We start from the raw sequence: 18,861 nt of genomic DNA on the forward strand, positions 1-18,861 counted from the left end.
TGTTACCCTAAACTAACTGCTACTGTACTCAATATTTTTGAAATGCATAAGCTTTAAATATTTTCTAGTTTTTATATTTACTAAACTTTGCATAAGCTTCTAAAAAGAAACTTCAATTTTACTGTCTTACTCAAGTTACCAGAGATTACTCAAAAGAAAAAAGATCTTTGATAAAGTATCTATTTAGCTAGGAAAATCATGCTGAACCTCTGCATAAATTGCAAGATCTAAAGATTGTTTGCCTACGTCCTCAACTGCATACTTTGAAAATTCTCTTAAGTATTAACTTTCTAAAACAGGAGCAAGATAAGATGTGAAGCCCCACTATTCTACCACGGAGATCTACACCTATACATTTTATATCACCTCTGCAAGCAGTATAGTATAAAAGTTAGGAACATGGGCCCTAGGATAGGCCCCACTCACCAGCTTCATGGCCCAGGGCAAGCCACTTACCCTCTCTGTGCCTCAATTTCCTCATCTGTAAGATAACTGAAGATATTACTGTTGCAGTGAGGATTATATGAGAATAATATTTGAAACACTTAGACGAGCACCTGACACATGGTAAGCATTACATTTGGGTTATTTATTATCACTATTTTGGATCCAATTTCTCACCTGAGTAAGAAAATATCATTCTATGAAAGCTATATCATGTTACAGAATGCAATAGAGCATCTCTTATCTATCTGGTGTAACTCACTAACTTTTACAATTCAGAACACCATCAAGCACAAAGAGGTAGGAAAAAAGGCTTCTGAAGAAGAAATACAGATATAAAAAGGTGTATTTATTTTACTCAAAGAGTTCATTCCATTTTGAACCTATTTACTCTTTTATTTCTTAACGATTCTTAACATTAGGGCTATTTAATTGCAAAGTCCATAAGAGAATCAGGAGGTACATTAGGGAGGCACCTGGGCAGTAATCAAGGTACAAGAGGAAAACTATAGAAAGAACAAAAAACCCCACAAAAACGAACAAACTTGAGGCCATTGAACACGGCAGTAGTCCAACATACTTTACAAGTTTTGAGGCTGTTACTTCCAAAGAATACAAAAAACAATATTCATCATGACTATCTTTACCAAAAAGTAAAATGTACAGCAATTTCAGTTTAAGATGACAAAGACATGTATAATGCATTCTGAAAAATTTTCAAACCAAAAGGGCTAAATTGTTTTATAAGAAATATTATTAATAGAGACAAATCCTCAGCTAACCAGAAAAACTCAGCTATGGACAAAATCTCATGACCTGAAGAAAAAAATGGTTTCAGGATACCTGGACTTGTCATAGTCAAGATGAATATACTAGTCAGAATGTACTAGAATGTACGTGGATTTTTAAATAATCTAAAAATCTCAAAGGGACTCTAGTGAATGTGAGCTATGACTCAAGTTCAACCCAACTTTCATGTTAGCTTCCTTCATAACTGACCAACAGCCTTATTTTGGTAACATTAAATCCTCCCCAAGTCACACATACACACATGCATATACAACAAAATGTCAAAAATTTCCTTTACTGAGAACTTATTTATAGAAGAAAAAAATAGATTTGACTATCTCAATAATTAAAACATAAAACATGAAGACCACAAATTTAAAAAGACGAAAGAATTCACAAAGAGAAAATTAATAACACTTGAAAAACTTTTCAAACTTTTAATATGTTAATAAAAGAATAATCAAAGCAATGCAAATTAAAACAATATAAATTATGTCTATACAAAAGGTTGTACTTCAATATTCATAGCAGTATTATAACTACAAAAAAATTAGAAGCAGCAGGTAAACAGATAAGCAAAGTGTGGTACATCCATAAAACAAAATACCACTCAGGGATAGAAAGGAATGAACTATTGGTACACACAACAATAAATGCATCTCAAAAAAGTGGCAAGTGAAAAGCTAAGCACAGAGTATATATTGTATGATTCCACTGACATGAAACTCTAGAAAAGAGCACTGTAATTCAGGGGAAAGAAAGCAAAGCAATGGTTGTTTAGAGTTGAGGATGAGGTTGAGGGTTGACTGGGAGGAGGCAAAAGAGAACTGTGTGGGGTGATGGGAACGTTCCACATCTGGTGGTACTGATGGTCATACAGGTATAAGCATTTGTTGAAACTCATTGAACCATTCACTGAAAAATGGGAGCATTTTAATGTCTGTAAGTTATACCTCTATAAAACTGACTAAAAAAAGAGACACCATTATTCATCACCTTTCAAATCTATAAATATGAAAAAATTAGAATACTCAATATTGATTGTATCTATCATTTATCTAACAACCACTTCAATTTAGCACCTGCTATATGCCAGACACCGTTTAAGTGCTATAAAAGTAAATTTTAGCAACTTCTATAAAAACCAATATGAGATAGGTTCTATTATTGTCCCATTTTTGCAAATGAGGAAACTAAATAGGGTTTGGTAACTTGCCCAAGGACACTGAACATGGTACGGTTGGGATATAAACTCAGAGTGCATGCTTTAACCCCTATGCCATGCTACTTCTGATGTGGTGAGGTGGCTGGTCACAGTCATATGCTGCTATTAGAGTGGAAGCTAATGTCATCTTTTGACAATTTGGCAACATTCATCAAAGGCCTTAAAAATGTTTATTATCCCTTGACTAATGATTCTTTAGTATGGATTGTCAGAAGTGAAATAATTCAAAATGTTTAAATGCTCAAAATGTTTTCTGGAATATATTTTAATAACCTCTGTTAATAAACCCAATGGACTCTATAAAGTCATATTGTATCCTCTGTGGCACCTAACACTGGCTGGCTATTCCCTCCTTCCTAAAACACTGGTCCCTGATCTTGGTCCCACCATAATCCTCAGGTTTTTCTCTTAAATCACATGTTCTTTTTCCTCTGCTTTCTGCTCCTGAACTATCAGTTTCCCAGAGTTCTATTCTTGTTTATCTTTTCACTAGAAACCACGTTCCTTACATAGACTTCATAAACCAATCACATTGCAATCAAACTGGTAGCTTTCATCTTTACCTTGGGTTCCAAACCCATAATTCCCACAGGCTGCCAGACATCTACTCTAGGTTATCCCACAGACATCTCATACATATCCAGAATTAGATTTACATTTCTTCTAAAATCTTTTCCTCTTTTGATAACTTCTGAATAAAAATCATAACTATTTACTCAGTTGACTAAGCCAGCCACTTAGCAGTCATCCATGATTTTTACTATTCCCATATACGCAGCATCCAAGTTCGGTCACTTCTGCAGTATAAAATCTCCTGAATCTGGGGTTTCTTATTTCCACTGCCTCTTCCCTAGTTCAGGCCTGCAAGCCTGCCTACAATACAATATTCTCTTCATGCAACAGTCACCTGATTTATGGCTTCTCAAATGTACCCACTTCTAAAATGTACCCACTTCTTTCTCTGGCCTCTTGGCTCTGACATATATATTGCCTTGCTGACTGGGAATAAATATCCTTTCACCTAACTCAAACTAATAGAAATCTGTTCACTCAATTACATGTTGTAAGCTTATGGTGAACTGGTCAACATGCCAAAATCAGTAGTATTTCTATACACTAAAAGAGAACAATCTGAAAAAGAAATCAAGAGAATAATCCCATTTAAAATACCTATAATTAAAACAAGAATTTAACCAAGTAGCTGAAAGATCTGTACACTAAAATCTATAAAAGCTTGATGAAAGAAACTGAAGACACAAACAAATAAAAAGATACCCTGCGTTCATGGATTGGCAGAATTAATATTAATTTGTAACAGAACCACAGAAAACCCCAAATAGCCAAAGCAATCTTCAGCAAAATAAAGCTGAAAGCATCACACTACCTGACTTCAAAATATACTACAAAGCTGTAGTAACCAAAACAGACACACAAAGCAGTGGAAGAGAACAGAGAACCCAGAAATAAATCCATGGATTTATAGCCAACTGATTTTCAACAAAGGGATCAAGAACACACAATGGGAAAGCACAGTCTCTCCAATAAAGGGGGCTGAGAAAACTAGATATCCACATGCAAAAGAATAAAACCAGACCCTTATCTCTCACTATATACAAAAATCAACTCAAAATGGATTAAAGGTGTAAATGTAAGACCCAAAACTATTAAACTATAAAAATAAAGCATAGGGAAAAAGCTCACGACACTGGTCTAGGCAATGATTTTTTTAGATATTACCCCAAAAGCACAAGCAACAAAAGCAAAAATTGACAGATGAGATTACATCAAACTAAAAAGCTTCTGCACAGCAATAGGAAACAGGAGTAAAGAGACTACCTATAGAATGGGAGAAAATATTTGCAAACTATATATCTGATAAGGGGTTAATATCAAAATATGCAAGGAACTCAACTCTGTAGCAAGAAAACAAATAACCCTATTAAATAGTGGGCAAAAGCAGGGCGTGCCTGTAGTCCCAGCTACTTGGGAGGCTGAGGCAGAGGTGGAAGGATCACTTGAGCCCAAGTTTGAAGTCAGCCTGTTTAACATAGCAAGACCCCAATCTCTAAAAATAAATAAATAAATTTTAAAAATGGACGAAGAACCTGAATACACATGTCTCAAAAGACATCTAACAGGCCAACAGGTACTTGAAAATGCTTAATATCACTAATAATTAGGAAAATCCAAATTAAAATCATAATGAAATGACACCTCACGCTTGTCAGAATGGCTATTATCAAAAAGACAAAAGATAAATATTGGCAAGAATGTGGAGAAAAAGGAATCCTGGCAGGTGGGAAGGTAAATTAGCAGAGCCATTATAGAAAACAGTAGGGAGCTTCCTCAAAAAACTAAAAGTAGAAATACTTTTGATCCAGCAATCCGAATACTGGTTTATATCAAAAGGAAATGAAATTAGTATTTTAAAGAGGTATCCGCACTCCCCTATTCATTGCAGCATTATTCACAATAGCCAAGATAAGGGATCAACCTAAATGTTCATTGATGAGTGAATGGATGAAGAAAATGTGGCATATATAGACATACCGCATTTTATTGCACTTTGCTTGGCTGCACTAACAGATGTGTTTTACAAATTGAAGCTTTATGGCAACCCTGTGCTCACTTCATGTCTGTGTCACATTTTGATAATTCTCATAGTAGTTCGAACTTTTTCACTATTATACTTGTTATGGTGATCTGTGATCAGTGATCTTTGATGTTATTAATATTATTGTAATTGTGTTCAGGCACTACAAACTATCCTCATTTAAGACAGCCAACTGAATCAATAAATGTTGTACGTGTTCTGACTGTTCTACCAACTGGCTCTCCTCCATCTTTCTCCCTCTCCTTAGGCCTCCCTATCCTGAGACACCACATTGAAATTAGGCCAATCAATAACCTCACAATGGCATCTTAAGGGATCAAGTGAAAGGAAAAGTCACAAGTCTCTCACTTTAAATCAAAAGTTAGAAATGATTAAGCTTAGTGAGAAAGGCATGTTTAAAGCTGAGAAAGGCCAAAAGGTAGGCCTCTTGCACCAAAGTTGGCCAAGCTGTGAATACAAAGGAAAAGTTCTTGAAGAAAATTAAAAGCACTATTCCAGTGAACACACAAATAATAAATAAAAACAGCCTTATTGTTGATATGGAGAAAGTTTTAGTGGTCTGGATAAACCAAAACCTAGTCCAGTGCAAGGCCCTAATCTCTTCAATTCTATGAAGGTTGAGAAGGGTGAGGAAGTTGCAGAAGCAAAGTTTGAAGCTAGGTTTGTTCATGAGGTTTAAGGAAAGAAGCCATCTTCATAACATAAAAGTGCAAGGTGAGGTAGTCATCAAGCGTGCTGATGTAGAAGCTAGAACAAGTTATCCAGAAGATCTAGCTAAGATAACTGATGAAGTGGCTACGCTACAACAGATTTTCAATATAGATGAAACAGCCTTACACTAGAAAAAGATGCCATCTAGGACTTTCATAGCCAGAGAGAAGTCAATGCCTGGCTTCAAAGCTTAAAAGACCAGCTGACTCTTGTTGGGGGATAATGCAGCTGGTGACTTTAAGTTGAAGACAATGCTCATTTACTATTCTGAAAATCCTAGGGCCTTTAAGAATGATGCTAAATCCCCTCTGCCTGAGCTCTATTAATGGAACAAAGTCTGTATGACAGCACATCTGTTTATAGCAGGGTTTCCTGAATAATTAAAGCTCACTGTTGAGACCCACCACTCTGTTACTGCTCATTGACAATGCACCTAATTACTCAAGAGTTCTGATGGAGATGTACAAGGAGATGAATCTTGTTTTCATGCCTGTTAACACAACATCCATTCTGTAGCCCATTGATCAAGGAGTAATTTTGACTTTCAATTTTTATTATTTAAGAAATACATTCGGTAAGTCTATAGCAGCCATAGATATTGAATCCTCTGATGGACCTGAGCAAAGTAAATTGAAAACCTTCTAGAAAGGATTCACCTTCCTAGGTGCAATTACGATCACCCATGATTCAAGGGAGGAGGTCAAATTATTAATAGTAACAGAAGTTTGGAAGAAGTTGATTCCAGGCCGCATGGAGGACTTTGAGGTGTTCAAGACTTCAATAGAGGGAGCAATTACTGCAGATGTGGTGAAACTAGCAAGAGAATTAGAATTACAAGTGAAGCCTGGTGCAATCTGACAATAAAACTTGAACAAATGAGAAGTTGCTTTTTATAGATGACAAAAAAAGTGGTTTTGTGAGATGGAATCTACTTCTGCCAAAAGTGCTATGAACATTGTTGAAATGAAAACAAAGGATTTAGAATATTATTTAAGTTTAGTTGATAAAGCAGCAATAGGGTTTGAGAGGATTGCTTACAATTTTTAAAAAAGTTCTACTGTGGGTAAAATACTATCAAGCATCACATGCTAAGGAGAAATCTTTCATGAAAGCAAAAGTCAGCTGATATGGCAAACTTCACTGTTGTCTTATTTTAAGAAATTGCCACAGCCACCCCAATCTTCAGCAACCACTACCCTGATCAACACTGAGAAGCCATCAACATGAGGCAAGACCCTCTACCAGCAAAAAAAAAAAATTACAACTCAATGAAGGCTCAGATGATTGTTAGCATTTTTTTTAGCAATACAGTATTTCTAATTAAGGTCTGTACGCTATTTTTTTAGACACAGTGCTACTGCACATTTAATAAACTATAGTATAAACAACTTTTATATGCACTGGGAAACCAAAAAATGTGTATAATTCATTTTACTGTGATATTCACTTTATTGCAGTGGGTTGGAACTGAGCCCACAGTATCTCCTAAGTATGTCTGTATACATAAGCAGATACTATCAAGCCATAAAAAAAAAAAAAAAAAAGATGGAAATGCTGTCATTTGCGACAGCATAGATGAACCCAGAGGACAAGATGTTAAATGAAATAAGCCAGGCACAGAAAGATGAATACTGCCTGATCTCCCTCTAATGTGGAATGTAAAAAAGTTGATCTCATGGAATTAGAGTTATTAGGGGATAGGAGTTATTAGAGAATGGGTTATTAGGGGATAGGATAGTTTTGTCCGGGTAGCTGGGCAGATGTTGGCTAAATACAAAATTTCAGTTAGACAAGAAGAAGAAGTTAGATTGAAGAAAGAAGAAATATACTGCACAATAGGGTAACTGTAGTTAATCATATATTGTATTGCTGAAAATGCTAAGAAAAATGCTGGATGTGAAGTGTTCTCACAATAAAAATCTTAACTATGTGAAGTAATATATATGTTAATTAACTAGATTTAGTCATTCCGCCATGTATATATACTTCAAATCCTATTGTAAACAGTAAATACACACAATTTTATTTATCAATTTAAAAAATACATAAATATAAAACAATATATTTATAAGAAATATTTTTTACAATACCAATACTTATACTAAAGAAATGGCATAATACATTATACACACCCTGACAAATATACGTGTAACCACACTGATAGGCACTTCATTCACATATTTCATGGCTTTTTTTCACTGATAAGAAGTGGCAGAATCAAGATCAAAAACTCAGAACCAGTGTCTTAAGCTTTAAGTTAATCTTATCCAGAACTAGAAAAAATGAGACAGCTGACTTCCTTTTTTCTTTTCTCTATTGTTTTTTCAAATGATGCCAAAACTTTTTCCACGTAGTAATATACATTTAAGTTTCCTCCATATTTTTTCATAGCTTGGTAGCTTTTTTCCTTTTAGCAGTGAATAATATTTCATTGGATGTTCCACAGTTTCTTCATTCACTGACTGAAGATCATCTTGGTTCTAAGTTTTAGCAATTATGAATTCAGCTCCTATAAATATCATGTGCAGGTTTTTGCGTGGTCTTAAGTTTTCAACTCCTGTGGGTAAATACCAAGTAGCACAAATACTGGATTGTACAGTAAGAGTATATTTAGTTTTGTAAGAAACTTCCAAATTGTATTCTAAAATGGCTATACTTTTTGCATCCTCACCATCAATGAATGAGAGTTCCTGTTGCTCCACATCCCTGTCAGCTTTTGGTGCTGTCAGTCCTTTGAATTTTCACCATTCTAAGAGGTGTAGAGTGCTATCTCATTGTTGGTACATATACATATAAAATTGTGGTAAAGTACACATGACATAAAATTTATCTTCTTAAATCATTTTTAAGCATACACTTCAGTAGTATTAAGTACATGTCATTATTGTAAAACCAATCTTCAGAATACTTCATCTTGTGAAACTGAAATTCTATACCCATTTTATTAGTTTGCTAGTGCTGTCAAAACCAAATGGCACAGGCCGGGCGCGGTGGCTCACGCCTGTAATCCTAGCACTCTGGGAGGCCGAGGCGGGCGGATTGCTCGAGGTCTGGAGTTCGAAACCATCCTGAGCGAGACCCCGTCTCTACTAAAAATAGAAAGAAATTAATTGACCAACTAAAAATATATATACAAAAAATTAGCCGGGCATGGTGGCGCATGCCTGTAGTCCCAGCTACTTGGGAGGCTGAGGCAGGAGGATCGCTTGAGCCCAGGAGTTTGAGGTTGCTGTGAGCTAGGCTGACGCCACGGCACTCACTCTAGCCTGGGCAACAAAAGTGAGACTCTGTCTCAAAAAAAAAAAAAAAACCAAATGGCACAGACTGAGTGTCTTGAAACAACAGATATTTATTTTCTCACAATTCTGGAGGCTCTAAGTCCAAGATAAGGCGTTGGTCCATTTGGTTTCTTCTGAAGCCTCTCTCCTTGACTTACAGGTGGTCATCTTCTTGCTGTGTCCTCACATGGTCTTTCCTCTGTGTGGGAACATCCCTGGTATCTCTTTGTATGTCCAAGTTTTCCCCTTCTTATAAGGACACCAGTCAGATTGGATTAGGGCCCATCTTCACAGCTTCAGTTTAACTCAATCATACTTTTTTAAGGTCCCATATAAATACAGTCACATTCTGAGGTATTGGGGGTTAAGACTTTAACATATGATTTCTGGGTGGCCACATTTCAGCCTATAACACCCACTGAATAATAAATTCCATTTTCTCTCCCCCACCCCTAGCCTCTGGCAACCACCACCCTTCTACTTTCTGTCTCTATAAATTTGACTATTCTGGGTACCTCATATAAGTGGAACCATACAGTATTTACCTTTGTGTGACTGGCTTACTTCACCTAGCATAACGTCCTCAAAGTTCATCTATGTTGTAGCATATGTCAAATTTTCCTTCCTTTCTAAAAGCTAAAGAATCTTCCATTGTATATATATTACATACCACATTTTATTTACCCTTTCATCCACTGATGGACACAGATTCTCCCACCTTTTGGCTATTATGAATAATGATGCTATGAACATGGGTGTACAAATATCTTCTTGAGACCCTGCTTTCAATTATTTCAGTATATACCCATGAGTGGAAATGTCTTGAGCATTTTTAAGCATGCCCGAAAGTTCTGGCTACACTACCCATATATCTCTCTTTAAGCTAATTCTACCTAAAAATCTTCACCTGGTGTTAGAAACTAGGGCCTTAGGTTAAATTATTTATATATTCTAGGAAGTATATTAGTCAGGTTATCATAAATGGGTATGCATGAGGGACATGTCAGTTAAGAAATACCATAAATACGTTATCACATTAACCCAGGTATCATTCAGGTAATGTGTAACTTTAAAAAGTTACAGTAAAAGAGATAAGCAATCTTGATTCAGCTTTAAAAAGTTTCAAGGTGGCACCAAAATGGCAAATAAAATATAGAAACTCAGTTAGTTATAAATTATATTTAAGAAGAATTTTCAAAACAACATATAGATAAAGTCATGACTATCTTAAGAGTTCTTCAAATTCTTAGCTGGAATTTAAAATTAAACTAGGATTCCTACTTTAATTTCTACAATAACATGGAATTTGTGATCAATATCCTCATTTCCAATGCAGGAGCTCGCTCAGTACCTCCTTCTCTTCTACCATGGGTAGAGGAGTAAGAATAATCATGCATTTTCCTTTACCAGATAGAATCTATGCCCTCACACAAATGAAAACCTAAGTTTATTTTTTAGGCACACTGAAAGGCAGACTGCATACAGAAAAAAAATAAATGGTCCATTTTCAAATGTTAGCTTTTACTTTCTACTGTATGACCCTGGGCAAGTTACTTAACCTATCTTGGCCTACTTAACCTATCAGTTTCCTCAGCTGTGAAATGGGCTATTGGGCTCAAATGTCCACTGCTGTTAAGAGGATAAAATTAGTTAAACATATTTAATGTTAGCTACTAATAGCATAAATTGGCAAACCACAGAGCTTGAAAGGATTGTGATATAACTTTTTATCTCACTAAAGAAATAATAACTACAGTATTGTAAATGAGACTACATGGTAGGGGGAAACTGGGAGATAATGAACAAAATCTTCTTAAACCACTTGGAATGTGTTTCTATTCCCTCCCAATTGTTAAATTATAGCAGAACAACTTTATTAAAATTGATATGCTTCATTAAGTTATATTTCCAATTAGTTATGTTAATATAAGAAGAAATATATCACTAAGATACAGCATTATGTTCTTATTCTCCAGCAGTATATATTCTAAGTTAGAAAAGAAATAACATCTATGAGATCTTGGGATATTTTATGCATATGTAGAATATTGGAATATTTTATGTGAAGATTCATATAATTTTTTATATTTGTGATATTCACAAAATGCTTAACTGTTTCTTAAAAAAAAGTTAAGTGTGTAAGTTAAGAGTATCAAAAAGTTACGCTAAAATACAGCCCCCCACCCCAAATGAGACTGTAAGAAAAACAAATGTGTCTTTATAATTCTAACAACTGGAGAAAATTTATAACTGTCAGTGTTAGGACATATTCAACATGTATTATCAAAAATGTCTTAATGATCTTTTACTATGGTATACAAAAAGAGACCCTATTGGAAAAATTTCAATGTAAGATTTTTACATATAAGTTACATGTATACATAAAAATAAATGAAAAATATATGTAAATAAATAAAATGTATGGCTTTTCATATATAGATGAAAAAGAACAATACTCAAACTATTTTCTGAGAGTATAAAGTCATTAATATAATGAAACAATGCTATTGCAAAAACCTCTCAATTTTTAGGAGAGTTCTAGAATGAATTAAATGATGTTATGAAACATCAAACTCTACATCTTGCTATCTCTGACTTCTGTAGAGCAATTATTAATATGTGGCTACAGATGAAACAGAAAAGTTCCATCATATTCCAGGCAAGTTGAAGAAGCCCTCAAAGTTCAGCTCTCAGAGTTCAGTTTTATCTTGGAAAACCCCAATGTTCCCTGATTTCTTATACGGAAGTCACAAGCTACAGTTGAATTTCTAGATTTTGAACAGCAGTTTGCAACCTACATTTTGTAACATCCCTGGCTTTCTCTGACGACTTCATGTGAAATCCTTCAAACAGAATCCATTTCAATTCACTAGAATTTAAATACTATATATGCCACAAACTATTTTTAGGGAGGGAAAAGGAAGAAGGGGATGTGGGGCAAAAAAAACAGGGAATTTCCAAAGGTGAGGGAAAATTCTATGAATAACATTTCAAAAAGAAGACAGTGGAAACTATTTCCCCAAAAATGCAAACTATGTACAGTATGCCTCATTTGTAAATAATAGAACAATTTGGATAATTCAATTCAACAGCCACTTAGTAGAGCCACAGTACAATACCTACCATTATCCAGGGAAAGGAGAGTTCATTCAAAGACATACTCCCTGCTGGGCTACACTGGCGGGGCCCCTAGCAGAAGAGGAGTTGGCCTCCTCAAGTCTTGGTCCTTACACTCATGACATACTAGAGGACACCTCTGCTCAGATTCTGCTGCCATTGCTTTATGCAGAGCCTTAAGGCTATAGCGACACACCCTCAAACCAGCTAAGGTGGTCCAGGCACTCCCCTGGGTGCTGGAACCAAGCCTGGAAGCTAAGGTCACACGTGGGGAGGTCAGAGAGAGGATTCTGCAGTGATTACCGGCTCAATTATCTTTTGTTTGTTTTCAAAACTTTGGTTCTTACTTAAACTTGGTGCACTGGTTGAATTTTAATTCAAGTAACCACATTCCCTTTTTCCTCAGCGCTTGTGGAATCCTTCCAAATCTTGCCTGGAAGGAACGGTTAAGTCATTCTGTATGACTGAACAGCTTTGGATGCTTGTTGCTGTTTGAAAAATCTGCACTGTAGTAAACGAGGAAGCATTTGTTCTCATGCAAACAAGAGAGTTTAATGAGCGCTTCCACTTCTTTTGAGTGAAAGTTTTCAAATCTCTCATTTTCGTGTGATGGCAAATCTCACTTTTAGAAATCTCTAATAGACGCCAAATTAGTCACAAATCAAACGTCTCTTAGTCAGCAGATTGATGAAAAGAAGCGTACAAGGAAGAGCTCCTATTACTACAATTATTTTATCGGGGAGGGGTGTGGAAAAATGTTCAGTTTTTTTCTTTCACCCAGAAGAGAGAGTACGCCGGGTTCCTTTTTTCTTTCTTTTTAACAAATAGAACATAGTTCCAACTAGAATTGCCTATTAAAACCACCAATTCGCAACTGAAAAATCAATCCCCAGGGTGTCCCCAGGCAAAACGCCCGGTACCCGGTGAGCCTCTGCCACAGGTGGACGCGGAGCTGCAAAGACACTCGGTGGCCCTGGTGGCCCCGCGCCCGAAGACAGAAGCCACGCGGGCGCGCTCGAGGTCCCGGCCTGGGCCCTTTGTCGCCAGCCCTGCGCGGCGCCGGGCCCCATTGGTTACGCGGCGGGTCGGGGCCATCCCGGTCCCTCGTCCCTCCCCCATCCCGGCGTCCAGGGCCGGGCGCGAGCCACATGGCCCGAGCTCTGGCGTCGCCCAGTCCCCCGCAGAGCGCGTCCTCACCGCGCCGCCCGACCCACGCGGCGAGGGGCTGGGCTTCTCCGGGGGCCCAGGGCTCCGAAGTCCGCCCCCATCCCCGCCTCCCAAGCTCACCGCTTTGAGATCCAGGACGCCGTCTTTGGCCTCCTGCAGCAGCGACACGAACTTGGTGGTGAGCAGCCCCAGGCTCTTCTCATGCCTGCTGCTGCCGCCCCCCGCGCCCCCGAGCTGCGGCGGCGGCGGCGGCTGCGGAGGCTGCGCCGGGGCGGGCTGAGGCTGCGGCCGCTGGCCCTGGCCCTGCCCTTGCGGCGCCGGCTGGCCCGAGCCCGCGGGCTCCGCCGCCGCCATCGCGTCCGGACGCCGCGGTGGTCGGGCCCCGCCCGCAGCCACCTGCCGGCTCCGCTCCGCCGCGGCCGCTCCCCGCGCCCGCCGGGAGCCGCACGGGCGGTCCCGGGCTGCTGCAAACAACAGGTGCGCCGCGCCCACGGGAGTCGCGGCCGCTCGGCGCGCCGGGCCTCCGCCCCCTTCCCAAGCCGGGGGAAGCGTGAATGGAGCCCACGACCGAGGGGAGGGGGTGTGCAAGCGAGGAGAAGGGGCTGCGAGGGGCGGGGACCTGAGTTTAAATGGCAGGAAGTGACGCGGCGGACCGCCGTTGCCTGGAAACGCATTTTTCTGTGGGAAGGAGGAGCGCACGAGGAGGAGGGGGAGCGCCGGTGACTGCGTTTCACACTCGCCTCCTCGGGGGTCGGAGCAATGGTGTCCTCACTCGGCGACTCTGAGAGGAAGAAAAAAAAGAAAGGCTTCTATCTGCGCTGTAGAAAGTCACCATGCCCAACGGCTAAAAATTTCCTAGCGGTGAAGTTGGTTGGCTTCTCAGTTTGTAGAGCTGCACGGGATTAGCCGTTGGTCACCTACTTTCCCCTGGACGGTTTCTGCCGTCTTCGCTCTTTTCCAGCTTTAGCATCGTTTGCAAACGTTTCACTGACTGGGACCAAGTTGCACTTGGTTTTCTTTCGTAGTCCATCTTTTTAGATTCTGAAGACAGGAAAAGCGGAATCGTGGAGTTTTAGGGTTGGTTTTATCCTCACCACCAGTCTTTTTCCAAGACCTTTGTTTCCTAGAGGAGGAACTGACTTGGAGAGGGAGAGGTTGCGAATTGCCCAGACAAGCCACTAGATCCCAGATCGCCTACATTTGAACAGTGTTCTTAATATCTTATTGGAATCAATCATATTGAATTTGGAATATTAGGCACCCACAGATCTTTGTGCTTCAGTGATCGCTCAAACCACTGATGGCACATGACATCACACAGACATGAATAAAAGAGGGATTTTTTTTCTCATATTGCACTCTTGAAAATCAGGAATAAATTTTAAATGACTTGGTGTCACAACACTTTGCATATAGTGGACGATAAATATGAGGTGAATGAAAATTCCATGTGGCAACAAGAAAGTTTCGTGCAAGAATGATTTTGCTTAATTTAAAATAACAAAAACTAACAAAAAAAAGGGCGAAGTGAAATATTCAAATTCAATATCGAAGTGAAATTTCACTTCGATATTGAAGTGAAATATTCAAACAGCAGCGTTAAATAGTAAAGCTAAACACACCATTTATAACAAAAATTTTGTTTGCCATTCATAGGCACAGAATTTTATTAAAAACCATGTAGCCTTTATTTTTATTTCTTTTTTGTTTTGTAGCCTTTATTTTAATCAAAGAACTCTATAAACAAAACTTGAAATTGAAAACCTAAAGTAAAACGTGAAAAATTCAGTTAATACAACTACTTTTGAACAATTTATCAGAGAATGGTTATACCTATGTGATTTGACATGAGAAATTATCAAGTTTTGCAAATCAATTTTATTGATATGCAATAGTGTTTCTTAAGAAGATTTTAAGTAGTTTTAACTTGAGTAGGGAACATCTTGTTATATATGCAAGGTCAGGAATTGATAAAAATAAATTAGTGTTTGGGGGATGGTCACACAAAAATTTATTTTAAATTATTGTTTGGGGGATAGTCACAATAATTTATTTTAAATTATTGTTTGGGGGATAGTCACAATAATTTATTTTAAATTATTGTTTGGGGGATGGTCACACAATAATTTATTTTTATCAATTCCTGATCTTGCATACATAACAAAATGTTCCCTATTCAAGTTAAAACTAATTAAAATCTCCTTAAGAAACACTATTGCATATCAGTAAAATTGATTTGCAAAACTTGATAATTTCTCATGTCAAATCACATAGGTATAACCATTCTCTGATAAATTGTTCCTATGCTGAAATAAAAAAATAAAATAAAATAAAAATAAATAAATTATTGTTATTCTAAAAAAATTACATGTATGTGGTGTCTTAGCTCCTGCTGCTATAACAAAATACCTTAAACTTTAGCCGGGCATGGTGGCGCATGCCTGTAGTTCCAGCTACTCAGGAGGCTGAGGCAGGAGGATCGCTTGAGCCCAGGAGTTTGAGGTTGCTGTGAGCTAGGCTGACGCCATGACACTCACTCTAGCCTGGGCAACAAAGTGAGACTCTGTCTCAAAAAAAGAAAAAAAAAAAAAAATACCTTAAACTGGGTAGCTTAAACCAATAGAAATTTATTTTTTCACAGTGCTGGAGTCTGCAAGTCTAAGATCTTGACAGATAGATGTGGCTTTTTCATTGTGTCCTCATGTAGCAGAGAGAGAGTTCGAGAGCTCTTGAGCGCTAGCTCTCAGATTTCTTATAAGGGCACTAATTCCATCATGAGGGCCCTGTCTTCAAGACTTCATCTAAACATTCCCTAAGGCCCCATTCCCAGATACCATCACAATGGGGATTAGGGTTTCAACATATGAATTTTGGGGAGATAAGAATCAGTCCATAGGCCGGGCGCTGTGGCTCACGCCTGTAATCCTAGCTCTTGGGAGGCCGAGGCGGGCGGATTGCTCAAGGTCAGGAGTTCAAAACCAGCCTGAGCAAGAGCGAGACCCCGTCTCTACTATAAATAGAAAGAAATTAATTGGCCAACTGATATATATATAAAAAATTAGCCGGGCATAGTGGCGCATGCCTGTAGTCCCAGCTACTTGGGAGGCTGAGGCAGAAGGATCACTCAAGCCCAGGAGTTTGAGGTTGCTGTGAGCTAGGCTGACGCCAAGGCACTCACTCTAGCCTTGACAACAAAGCGAGACTCTGTCTCAAAAAAAAAAAAAAAAAAAAGAATCAGTCCATAGCACATAATATTACTTCATTATAACTATCTTGGTAATTGTGAATATATATATTTATTTATTTATTTCAGCATATTACAGAGGTGCAAATGTTTAGGTTACATATATTGCCTTTGCCCCACCTGAGTCAGAGCTTCAAGTGCGTCCATTCCCCAGACAGTGTGCACTGCACCCATTAGATGTGAATATACCCATCCCCTCCTCCCCCCTCCCACCTGCCCAACACCCAATGAATCTTACTACTATATGTGCACTTAAGTGTTGGTCAGTTAAGTCAGTTAATACCAATTTGATGATGACTACATACGGTGCTTGTTTTTCCATTCTTGTGATACTTCACTTAGTAGAATGGGCTCTAGCTCTATCCAGGATAATACAAGAGGTGCTAGATCACCATTACTTTTTGTGGCTGAGTAGAATACTATGGTATACACATACCACATTTTATTAACCCACTTATGTATTGATGGGCACTTGGATTGTTTCCACATCTTTGCAGTTGTGAGTTGTACTACTGTAAACATTCTAGTGCAGGTGTCTGTTTTATAGAATGTCTTTTGTTCCTTTAGGTAGATGCCCAGTAATAAGATTGCTGGATCAAATGGTAGTTCTATTTGTAGTTCTTTGAGGTAGTTCCATATTGCTTTCCACAGAGGTTGTACTAGTTTGCAGTCCCACCAGCAGTGTATGAGTGTTCCTGTGTCTCTGCATCCACGCCAACATTTGTTGTTTGGGGGCTTTTTGATAAAGGCCATCTTGCTGGAGATAAGTGATATCTCATTGTGGTTTTTATTTGCATTTTCCTGATGATTAGAGATGTTGAACATTTTTTCATATGTTTCTTGGCCATTAGTCTGTCTTCTTTTGAAAAGTTTCTCTTTATGCCCTTTGCCTTTTGCTAGGGTTGTTTGATTTTTTCTTGGTGATTTTCCTGAGTTCTATATTGATTCTGGTTATCAGCCCTTTATTGGATGTGTAAAATGCAAATATTTTCTCCCATTCTGTAGATTGTCTGTTTGCTCTCCTGATAGTTTACTTTGCTCTGCAGAAGCTTTTTAATTTAATTAGGTCCCATTTATTTATATTTTTAAAATTTCACTTTTTAAAGACTTTCTATAAGAGTTATCATAGTATTAAGGATACTAATAAGTCACTTAAAAATTTACTTTGCACTGTTATTTGTTTTTTTCACAATGAATTTTTCATTTGTTTAAAGTAGCTGACATTTGAATAGAAAATATTTATAATTACCAGCAATTTTAAAGATCCAAAACTTATGTCTGTCTAAAGAGCTAAAAATCACTGATACCTGTGGTTCCCAGACTTTAGGGAGAAAAATCATTTACTGTTTGTTAAAAATGCAGATTTGTGGGTTCAAACCCCAGAGCTCAAATCAGCATTTGATATGAGAATACAATCTGGGATTCTGAATTTTTTACATTTTCAGGTAATTCCCATGCACATAGCCACTCTTTGAGAAACACTGAATAGCACGATGAAAAATAATGAAATATATCTTTTTCCTAAAAACTGCTAAAGGTCAGAGATTGATAATGCAAACTATTTTTTTAATATTGCTGAATTTTTTTCAAAATTCTGCTAATAAAATTATTTAAGAAACATGATTTAAAAATCAGAACACAAATAACCTGTAAGAAGATGATCATGGTCACTGTTTTATACTATGTTAATCTGACTTTAATTTCTGTATCCTTTTGACAATGAAAGAGACAACTCTCAAAAAGCTACCAATCGTCAGACCAGTTATTTATGCCATTTTTGACAAAGGCGTAAGAATTATTTCCATCAAAAGTCAGGGCTCGCCGGACGCGGTGGCTCACGCCTGTAATCCTAACTCTCTGGGAGGCCGAGGCGGGCGGATTGCTCGAGGTCAGGAGTTCGAAACCAGCCTGAGCAACAGCGAGACCCCGTCTCTACTATAAATAGAAAGAAATTAATTGGCCAACTAATATATACAAAAAATTAGCCGGGCATGGTGGCGAATGCCTGTAGTCCCAGCTACTTGGGAGGCTGAGGCAGGAGGATCGCTTGAGCCAGGAGTTTGAGGTTGCTATGAGCTAGGCTGACGCCACGGCATTCATTCTAGCCTGGGCAACAGAGTGAGACTCTGTCTCAAAAAAAAAAAAAAAAAAAGTCAGGGCTCAAACCATGTCAGCAAGATGTAGGTCAGAGTTTTGTACACTATAATAATGTAATGGCATTATATATATATAAATATATATCCAATCCAATATGTAATAAACTATATTTGAT

At 38.0% G+C, this 18,861-nt stretch overlaps 1 protein-coding gene across 1 annotated transcript in view; it reads right to left on the bottom strand.

The window, feature by feature from the left end:
• The window catches only part of E2F5 (E2F transcription factor 5), a 30,776-nt gene extending 16,843 nt beyond the window's left edge, over nt 1–13,933 (bottom strand). Inside the window, exon 1 of the mRNA XM_076005185.1 lies at nt 13,466–13,933. Within this exon, the coding sequence (XP_075861300.1) occupies nt 13,466–13,699 (234 nt within the window). The 5' untranslated portion in view covers nt 13,700–13,933. The remainder of the gene's footprint in view (nt 1–13,465) is intronic.
• Nucleotides 13,934–18,861: the final 4,928 nt, after the last annotated feature.

This window comes from Microcebus murinus, chromosome 7 (genome assembly GCF_040939455.1).
Source record: "Microcebus murinus isolate Inina chromosome 7, M.murinus_Inina_mat1.0, whole genome shotgun sequence".
Taxonomy (NCBI): Eukaryota; Metazoa; Chordata; class Mammalia; order Primates; family Cheirogaleidae; genus Microcebus; species Microcebus murinus.